At 42.9% G+C, this 10,408-nt stretch overlaps 2 protein-coding genes across 3 annotated transcripts in view; one reads left to right on the forward strand and one right to left on the reverse strand.

Moving 5' to 3' along the window:
• Nucleotides 1-10,408, forward strand: part of LOC127487250 (phosphatidylinositol 3,4,5-trisphosphate 3-phosphatase TPTE2) — a 34,695-nt gene that overhangs the window by 1,652 nt on the left and 22,635 nt on the right. The window contains exons 4-8 of the mRNA XM_070048955.1: nucleotides 509-569; nucleotides 1,882-1,963; nucleotides 2,068-2,156; nucleotides 8,569-8,630; nucleotides 10,025-10,105. Coding sequence (XP_069905056.1) covers nucleotides 509-569; nucleotides 1,882-1,963; nucleotides 2,068-2,156; nucleotides 8,569-8,630; nucleotides 10,025-10,105 — 375 coding nt within the window. The remainder of the gene's footprint in view (nucleotides 1-508; nucleotides 570-1,881; nucleotides 1,964-2,067; nucleotides 2,157-8,568; nucleotides 8,631-10,024; nucleotides 10,106-10,408) is intronic.
• LOC127487263 (uncharacterized) overlaps nucleotides 5,433-10,408 on the reverse strand; it is a 47,932-nt gene continuing 42,956 nt past the window's right edge. For both annotated transcript variants that reach the window (XM_070048948.1, XM_070048947.1), the window contains exon 4: nucleotides 5,433-7,496. The gene's annotated coding sequence lies outside the window, so the exon portion shown is untranslated. The remainder of the gene's footprint in view (nucleotides 7,497-10,408) is intronic.

The raw sequence follows: 10,408 nt of genomic DNA on the forward strand, positions 1-10,408 counted from the left end.
TTAAAAGAAATGAACCAAAATGTCTTCATATAGCTATGACTTTTCTAAAATTTGATAAAATCTATCATTTTATGCATATACAGAGTAATACTATATACTTTGCCTTTTATTTATTTATATAATGCTTAGACCATAATAATCAGTTCATTATCGAAATGATATCTATTCAGAATTAATTTAAATAAGAACTATATGTTAACTGGGAATTAAGAATTTGGACAATAAATAAAATAAAGCTAGCTAACCAGCCAGTTTCCTCCTCTAGTGGCAGTAAACAATGCTTACTTGGAGTAGAGAATAATTTGAGTAGCCAAGCACACTGGTTAACTGTATGAAAGCCATCCATGGGTTAGACATGACTTGGACTACATGTACCTTCATATTCTATGAATCTCTTCTAGAAGCATGAGTGAGAGCCAAAAAGTAACAGCCATCATGTTTATATAACTAACTCCTGGGTCATTCCTAGGTTATGCTGGATAGTAAGATATGTGTCTGTCTCTTTTAGGAAGTTGTGAGGTTCCTGGATACCAAACATCGAAACCATTACCGAGTCTACAATCTATGCAGTATGTACATGACTTGATATTTTGCTACTATAGATAGAAAACAATTATGAATGTAAGAAGACAATTTCATTTCTACTTGTCATTTAATCATAAGCATTTGGTGGCAGTGAGGAGAGTGAGTTCAAAAATACTGATCTTGCTCAGGTACATTTAATAGGAAGATTGAGCTCAGTGGGTGCCCTTCAACAGAGACAAGCCTGTTAGAACCCAAGAGGCAGAAGTGGAGGTTTGGTCTACTCCAGTGGTTTTAGGGTTAAGAAAACTTTCTATTTTCCCTGGAACACTGCATTGAGGACACAGACCAAAAAAAGGAATTCTCTATCCACTAGGAGTGAGTTGTGATGACAGCAGTGTACTAAGTGGGAGTGGGGAGGATTGTCATTTTTAGTCCTTGTTTATACTCCTGTGGAACTGTTGTCTTCTTTTTACTTGTTGCATACTATGGTTAGTGGTGAATTACCCCTGTGATTACAGAGTAGACTAAAATTTAAAAAAAAGAAACTAAACCTTTAAAGAATATTAACAAATGATATCCTTAAGTTACCACTCTTGTCTCTCCTGAGTTTTTCCTCTATTTGTTTATTAAATGGACATTTTGCAAGGGAAAGAATTTTGGCCAGTTACACTGCCTTTGCCCCATTGTTTTCAACTATCTTACAATAGTATAATGAATTATCTGCTAAAAAGTTAAAGTAAAGGCTATTCAAAAGTCAGTTGGATCAGTAACTTATCCATAGAATAAGTCACTAATTTTTTTATGTTTTTGAGGCCCTCAAGTTTTTTTAGAGCAGCTAGAGCCACTCAGAAAACTCCTTTTGTTTTTTTTTTTTTGTTGTTTGTTTTTTTTTATTTTTTTTTATTTTTTTGACAGGCAGAGTGGACAGTGAGAGAGAGAGACAGAGAGAAAGGTCTTCCTTTGCCGTTGGTTCACCCTCCAATGGCCACCGCGGCCGGCGCGCTGCGGCCGGCGCACCGCGCTGATCCGATGGCAGGAGCCAGGAGCCAGGTGCTTTTCCTGGTCTCCCATGGGGTGCAGGGCCCAAGCACCTGGGCCATCCTCCACTGCACTCCCTGACCACAGCAGAGAGCTGGCCTGGAAGAGGGGCAACCGGGACAGAATCCGGCGCCCCAACCGGGACTAGAACCCGGTGTGCCGGCGCCGCTAGGCGGAGGATTAGCCTAGTGAGCCGCGGCGCCGGCCAGAAAACTCCTTTTGATAAGGAATTTCAATAGAAAACTTTAACATGTTCATAACTCATCATTTATTATGTTATTAGTTATGAAAATATGACATCTGTATGATTTATTTTAGGTGAAAGAGCTTATAATCCTGAACATTTTCATAACAGAGTCCAAAGAATCATGATTGATGATCATAATGTCCCTACTCTCAGGTAACTTTTATGCAACACTGGCTATGAGAAGAGGGCCAGATACACTGGGCTTTATTGTTTTGGAAATACTTTAATTCAACTAAAAGTCTAACTTTTAAAATCAGCGAGATGGTGGTATTCTCCAAAGAAGTAAATATGTGGCTGGCTCAAGACAAGAAGAACGTAGTAGTGATTCACTGCAAAGGCGGCAAAGGTAATAGCATTTTTTCTTTTTTTCTAAAGAAATTCAAAATGTATATTAAAGTATAAAACAGATTCATCTTACTATCAAACAATATGAGTAAGGTTTAAAATTTAGAATTTTTTTAAAGATTTATTTATTTGAGAGGCAGAGTTACAGACAGGAGAGATGGGGAGGGCCTTCTACCCATTGGTTTACTCCCCATTTAGCTGCAATGGCCATAGCTGGGCAGATCCAAAGGCAGGAGGCAGGGCTGCTTCTGGGTTTCCCACATGGATGCAGGGGCCCAGGCTCATTAGTAGGGAGTTGGATTAAAGTACAGTAGCTGGGACTCTAACCCGTATGGTATGCCAACAGCAGCAGGCAGTGACTTTACCTGCTGTACCACAGCACCAGCCCCTTAATATTGGAATTTTAAAAATTGAAATGGATGTATTTCTTTTTCTATACATATAGTCCATTGTTCTAACACCATCTACTGCATGTTATTTTATTCTCTATTAATTTCTAATCCCTCTCAGCCTTATCTCACCTTTCAGGAACTGACATATCCTCACTCACTTCATCTGCAGCTTCTATTAGTGAAGAGTTGTAATGTTCCTTTGGGGGACTCATATTGTCTTCCTTATTCTTATTTCAGGTTTTAGCTTTGTTTTCAGCATATGTGTGTATAAATATATATTACACACAAATATTTATAAACTTACAGAATTTCTCTTGTGAGATTTCTGTTATGTGCTGCTCTGTGTGCGTTTCAAGTGGAAGCACAGAGCACTATCTACTGGAGCCCTGTTCACCTGTAAATCATGGTGGAGTTGGGTGTGAGCTGTGGTGCACTTAGCCCCACCTTCTGAGACCCAGATGAGTTCTCAATGATGGATTTCATGGGCTCGAGTTTCCTTGTTGCCTGACTTGCATGGTGGGGAAGAGTCTCCTCTGAGATAGTGTGGACATCGCTCCTGTGTGGGAGGTGTCGTGGGATGGCTCCCACAGTTGATGTTTGTGTGTCTGGTAGGCCAAGGTCTATGTTCGAGAATGTAAACATTAAAGATGGCTTCTGTGGGCCAGCTGCAGGTCTGGATGGGCAGGGGGAAAAGGGGTCGGACAGCATAGTACCAATCTGTTTGCTTTTTTTATACCTTCTCTTTTTTTCCCCTCTTGGAACTTCAAAAGCAGTTCACCTATCTCCTCCTCCTGCTGCTACTCCCAGCTCCAAGGACACCTAATTCCACCTAACCTGATCCACTGGGGACTGGCACCCTCCACCCCGACAACCTGTGCATGCTGCGTCTCCTCTGTTTCTCCTTCTTATTTTCCCTTTCAGCATGTACCTGCCCAGTCTGTGTTGGCCAACTGGGTTTCCCGGTGTAAATTTCCCGCAGTTCTATCTCCTGCATGTAACCTCTCTCCCTTTTAACTACCTATTTTGCCCCCATGTGACTTGGATATTCCTGTTTATTTTTTTTTTCTTTTTTTTGACAGGCAGAGTGGACAATGAGAGAGAGAGACAGAGAGAAAGGTCATCCTTTTGCCATTGGTTCACCCTCCAATGGCCGCCGCGGCCAGCGCACCATGCTGATCCAAAGGCAGGAGCCAGGTGCTTTTCCTGGTCTCCCATGGGGTGCAGGACACAAGCACTTGGGCCATCCTCCACTGCACTCCCAGTCCACAGCAGAGAGCTGGCCTGGAGGAGGGGCAACCGGAACAGAATCCGGCGCCCCGACTGGGACTAGAACCCAGTGTGCCGGCGCTGCTAGGTGGAGGATTAGCCTGTTGAGCCACGGTGCCGGCCCAGATTTTCCTGTTTCTAAGCTGCCATCTTTTCCCTGACCCTTTGGTTCTTCTTACAACTTGATTCTTACATTCAATTTTAGAATAATTTTGTCCGTTTTCACAATATGTTTAGGATTTTCATTGGAAAGGAACTGAATTTATTAATTTGGGAGAACTGACAACTAGGTTATCTATTTATTTGAATCATTTGGCCCTTCAATAATATTTTATACTTTATATTCACAGTGGTTTTTGTAGTCCATTTTCTGTTGTGGTAGCAAAAATACCGAAGGCTGGGTACTTTATAATAAAAGTGGTTTATTTAGACCACAAATTTGAAGGCTGAAAGTCCAGGATCAGGCAACCCCATGTGTTTGGGCCCTGGTAAAGCTGCTTGGTTGCATCACAGCATGTTAGATGGCATCATGGTGGGAGTGATGCATTCGGTTAGCACGTGGTACTTATATTACCTTCTTAATAGAAAGCTGCTAGATTCTGTTGATAGTTTGGTTTACAGTTCTTGTATCCGGGCCATGGGTATGATTGGATATTCTTTTTTTAGTTTCCCTCATAATGTTAATTTCAACTGTTGGCTTCACAAAATGAGCTAGGCTGCATTTCCTTTCTTTTTTATTCTCCAAGTCTGTTTAACTTGGTTATTATTTTTTTTTCTTTACCTTAAATGTAAGCTAGGACTCCCTAGTGAACCCACATCAACCTACAGTTTTCTCTGTGGATGTTTTCAAGTTGTAAATCAGATTTTGTTAGATATAGGATTGTTTAAAACTATTTCTTGTATCTATTTTAGTTAGTTGTATATTCCCAAGCATTTGTCCATTTTATATACAATTTCAAATGTCTTGGCATCAAATTGTTCAACATATAATCTTACTATTCTAATATCTAGAGTGTGCTCCCCTTTTTATTCCCTATGTAGCTTTCTTGATGCCTTGTCTCTATTTTCTTTGATTAGTTTCACCAGGGATTTTTCAATTTTATCAATCTTTTCAAAGTACCAAATTATTAGATTATTGTTGGTAGCTCTTTTTTTAGTATTATATTAGAGGGGAGAGACAAAGAGAGCACTGGCACTCCCATCTGCTGGTTCATTCCCCAAATACTCAGAACATCAGCCCCAGTAGTAGCCAGGAGCCAGGAGCCAGGAGCCAGGAATACAGTGCTGGTCTCTCAATGTGGATGGCAGGAAATCAAATTACTTGAGCCATCACCACTGCCTCCAAAAGTCTGTATTAGGAGGAAGCTGGAGTCAGGAGCCAACCAAGCTGTTGATCAGTAGCCTCCTTTTCAGGAAACTTCATGCAAAAGGTGGAAAAACTCCTCTTTGGAAGTACCTGGCTTAGAATAGTGTTTGCAATGACAGACTGAGAAAGCAATTTAGCGGTTCATTAAACATTTTTAAAATGATAGAAAATTCTGTGCATCTCAGGTAAAAATAAGTTTGGAATTACATTAAGTAATTAGGTTCAGTGTGTACTAAGTAAAAAGCTACAGTGATTAAGCAAACATTTTTATTTTTTTTTTGAGACACAGGATGGTACTCACGTTTTATTGTAAAATAAGAAACCGATATAAAAAGGGGATATAAAAAGGGAAGAGGACTGGCGGTGACAAATGCAGATGTGCCTTGCAAGGTGCAAAAGAAATTGACCCTGAGCATTGTGGGGAAAGTGAAAAAGGTCTTAGTAGATGCAGATGGTACATGAGATGGAATCCTCCAGGCGTAGGTTAGGGCAGGACTTCTTTCAGGTGCCATTGTCACTAAGAGGCTGGGCAGGATTTGGCTGCACCAGCGTAGACCAGGTGCCCAACCAGTGAAGCTGTCAACCCAGCCAGCAGGAGGGCAGGGAACCAGCTCCCATGAGGGTGCCACATCCCAGCCACCCTATAATAAAGGGTGCTTTCCAGGACAGCCACACAGCATTTCATTAATCCTCACAGTAGACCCTGTGAGGTAGGCATGATCAGCATTTCATGAAGTTGTGGCCACATCCCTGCTCAGCACAGCAGGAGGGCTGGGCTTCCCACCCAGCCTAGGGCTGCTTCTCAGAGCATTTTTCCCCCCAAACATTCCTCACAGTCAAAATTCTAAAAGCTAAGGTTGGCCCATCCTAGCTCCCACTACCCCTCCCTTCCTCCCCCCAATACCACCAGTGCAGGCCAAGGCAAGTGGAAGAATTCCTGGGAGTTCTGAGGCATACCTCTACCAAGTAGGGTTCAAGCACCTGAGTCCCAAAATGTCAAGGTAGGAGGGCATGGGGGTCGTCAACGTGGTCAGAAGGTGAGACCTCAGTCTGAGTTGGGCCCCTCTCTCTTGAACATTAGTTTTTTACTGCAGGAGGTAGACTGCCCCTTCTTGGCCTTTGGGCAGCTGGAGTGAGCCCTGCTCCCCCAGGGCTCCTTCTTGGCCTTGGCATCCTTGAGCTCCAGGACCTCATTCAGCTCTTGGAACACCTTGAAGCATTCACGCCCACGGATCTTAATGATGCAATATTCTCTATCAAGTGGCTTCTTTTTCTTGGGAGAGGAGTCGGTGGTGGTGGTTGGCAGTGCTTGCTTAGAGCTCCCGGGGGGCAGCTCAGGGCAGGACTCCCCTTTCTTGAGGAAATTTTCTTCCTCTGTGCCGTGGTCCCTCCCAGGACAGGCACACACTCGCACCTCAAAGCTGTTCCATCCTAGCAGGTTCCCCCTGGAATCTTCCAGTGTGATGAGGGTGAGGATGGGCCACCGGTTCATGCCCCCCATGCAGGAGCTGTTACACATGTAATTATAGTGGATGGTGGTACAGTCAGGGCCAACGTCGGGTGGCTCATAGGGCACCACCACACTGTGTCGGAAGGTGTTTCTGTCATCCAAATACTCAGCACACAGATTTCCCTCCACCCGGATGAGATGCTGAGAGAGGGGCCAGATCATCACTATCGGAACAGCACTCGTGGTGGGGGCAGTGTCTGACAACTTCCTTCATGTGTTGAGACTTCTTGAAGATGGCCATGGCCCGCACATGGGTGCCAGGCAGGGGTGTTGAGTCGACCCACAGCTGCACAGGGCAGGTGTTTGCTAGCTGCTAGAAGAGCTTGTTGAGGCAGGGGGAGTACGTGCAGGTGACAGACTTGGCCGTCCCAGAGTGCAGGAAGCCCAGCCGGAAACTGGAGTTGCCGTGGTAGGTCTTTTGGGAAGGGACAGAGGATGACAGGGGCCAGCAGGTGGCTGGTGCAGGGGTCGCCAGCCCAGGGGCAGCTGGGGTGGGGGCCTCTGGTGCAGGAGCTGCTGGTACTCAGAGCCCTTCATCTGGGTCTTCGTTGAGCCAGTTGGCAACATCTTTAGTGGACAGCAGATCATCCAAGGGAGGGTTCAGCAAGGTGGTCAGCAGGTTGTACTCAGAAAGCAGTTTCCATAGGTCTGAAAGTGTCTCCTGACTCAGGGGAGGCTCCAGGCTGAGAACTGACTACAACTCCTCCATGGCAGCACCCAGGAAGCTGGCCCGGTCGCCAGTCCTCAGGAGAGCGCATCACAGCCCCAGACGCCAGGTGCCCCCGCAGCGCAGTGGCTACCTGCGCCCTGGACGGTGGCCCCCAGGAAACAACATCTTTTTAAAGTTAAATTTTGTATGGCAGATGAAAAATAGAAATTCAAATAAAACTCGAGAAATTTTGAGGATAAATGACATGAAGCATAAGGTCAAGGATTTGCTTTAAAATGTAACAGTGGAAAAGAAAGGAGATGGCACAGAAGAAGAAAGGATAGAGGATAGAGGAGAGGGGAGGGGTAGGAGAGAAGCGAGGAAAGAGGAGAGGGAAAGTAACCAAGTTCAGCAAATATCAGTAACTACAAAATCAGGAAAAGTACACGAGGGTTCACTATCCTGTTCTGTATGCTTTCATATGTTTAAAAACTTTTGTACTACAATTAAATACTCTATGGAAGAAACAATGAGTATTGCAAATGCTAAAAGCCATTTTGAGTTGTGATCCTGGTTTTATTCTTTTTCTAAAAGAATGTTTAATTTATTTGAAAGGCAGTGGCACAGAAATAGAGAGGGAGAGGCAGAGAGATCTTCTATCAAGTGGTTCACTCTCCAAATGGCCACAATGACCAGGACTGGGGATGGCTGAAACTGGGAGCCTGGAACCCTTTCTGGGTCTCCCCCATGGGTGGCAGGGGCCCAAGTACTTTGGTCATCTGCTAAATCCCCAGACTCATTAGCAAGGAGCTGGATCTGAAATGGACTAGCTTAACCTGCTGTGCCACAACTCTGACCGCTATTTTTAACTTTTATAGATACTTTTATTTATGTTATATGGATCATAGAGTGTAGAATTAGTTCCTAATTAGCAAGTGAGGCTTTAGGCTTGGAGTCCTAGGCAGAACTGACTGCCTCCAGTGTGTTTCCCAGCATCTGTGATTCAAGACAAGTACACATGTGCACAAGTGTATCATGTCCATTTACAGAACCAAATTCCAGATACAACCATAAAACAGCGAAATATCTTGGCTATTACTAAACTATTTGTGACAAGCACATTCAGGGTGTAAAAAAGTCAATCAAAAACACACTCTGGATACTTCTGAGTGTATTTTCATACTAAGTTCTACCATGAACTAGCTTCTTAAACTAACTTTTCTTTTCTAGGAAGAACTGGGACAATGGTCTGTGCTTGCCTCATTGGTAATCAGATCTTTGGTACTGCAAAGGTATGAAACATGTTACTACAATCTGTCTTGTGCTTACTGAAATCGCCAATTCTGAACTATCACTGCTAGGATGTTATGGTGACTCTCTGAGTCCCAATGGTTAAGTGAAACTGTAACTGGAGAGTGGGTCATTAAAAAGTATTGGTTGGCTCCTCCTTTGTTTCATATCCACTATGAAATTAGTAAATGACTACTTCTTACCCTGGACAAGGACTAGGGTAAAATGTGTGAGGCATAAAATTTAAGGGAATATAAAAAATCTCAGTAGTTAGCATAAATAATGTTAAATCAATATTTTAAAAATAAAAACGAATGCAAAAAAATCATGATGTATACACTATTAATCTTTTAAATACAAGTGGGACCCAATAGGAGCAGGATTAAGTGAGGTCAGTAAAGCCAAGTTATACAAATGCAAAGCGTTGCAGGACTTCCTCATGAGAATAATATTCAGATTAATTAGATGCATTTTGCAGAGGACCTTGGCTATCCTTAAAATTGCTGTATATACATAAAAGGCCTTGCTTTCCCACTCAGAGTCTCTCATGGTTAATTACTATTTTTGCAAAGTCAATATACATAATAACTGTAATCTGGAAATTGCTGAGAAGAGAAGGTGAGTTGTTCCCATGTCTTAAAGCAGGGTTCATTTTGCTGCCATATTTTTGGGAAGCTGCCACTTAAGTCCCTACTTCCAGCAGCTCTGGTCTGCTGGCCTGCAGTAGAGAGAAGAGGAGCTGAGGGTTATGCACAACAGTCAGCTCTCCAGGAGATGGGAGGAGTGCGAGTGGGAGGGAAATTATGGGGGAGAAAGCCAATGTAATCCATAAACCGTACTTTGGAAATTTATATTTACTAAATTTAAAAAAAAGGAAAAAAAAACAGCTCTCTAGCCACTTCTGTCTTATAATCTAAGATACACAAGTTTGGAAAATAGGTGTTTCTTTAAGTCATACATCATTATGTTTCAGTGAGTTGTAAAAGCAACTTACTGAGTAGTGTTTCACTTCTAAAATGGAGATTAGAAAATATCAATGTTTGATGGGTGTGTGTGTATGCCCAAGTCTGTGTGTATATCATGGGTTTATTAATGTGGGTTACAATTTCATTTTCTTTTCATCTCAGTCTTCTCATTTGTATATTGGAAGGTAGAAAGAAGAGTTGGACCAAATAGTTTCTAAGGGCATTCTAGTTCTGAAAGTCCATGTATGCAGGAATCTTTGAATGAGACATATCTTTGATGTAGCCTTTTTAATACTGTTATTTTGAGTAGCCTCTCTTCACAGAATGCTCCCCCTTAAGGAAATAATGTGTCCTTAGAAACTTAAAACACATCTACTATGGGAAAGGGAAGATTGCAGATGAACCATTGTTATGTTGCTCCTTTTCTATAGGAAAGTCTTGCTTATTTTGCAAGTCGACGTACTGATCACACCATCAGTAGTAAATTCCAAGGAATTGAAACTCCCTCCCAAGTAAGTTTTCTTTTTAAAGGGGCACTTCTTTGGGGGGAGTGGGTTAAGATTAGCCCGACACATGGTTTCACTTTAGACTCTTCTCTGTTGGATATCAGGCAGTGGCCCTTGGGTGCCCTGCAGCAGGCTTTAACTCCTCCTCAGGACCAAAACCTATACCTCAGTCGCTGCCCATGCTTGAGGAGCAGTGGGTCCTCCCTAGAGCATTTGATATTTGTTGTTGTGTACAGAGTTCAGCAGTTGATTACTTTCCTGTAATAGGCAAGTCTAATACCTAAGATTCCAGGCCCCTAATGCTTATCA

This window comes from Oryctolagus cuniculus, chromosome 9, assembly GCF_964237555.1.
Source record: "Oryctolagus cuniculus chromosome 9, mOryCun1.1, whole genome shotgun sequence".
NCBI classification, from domain to species: domain Eukaryota; kingdom Metazoa; phylum Chordata; class Mammalia; order Lagomorpha; family Leporidae; genus Oryctolagus; species Oryctolagus cuniculus.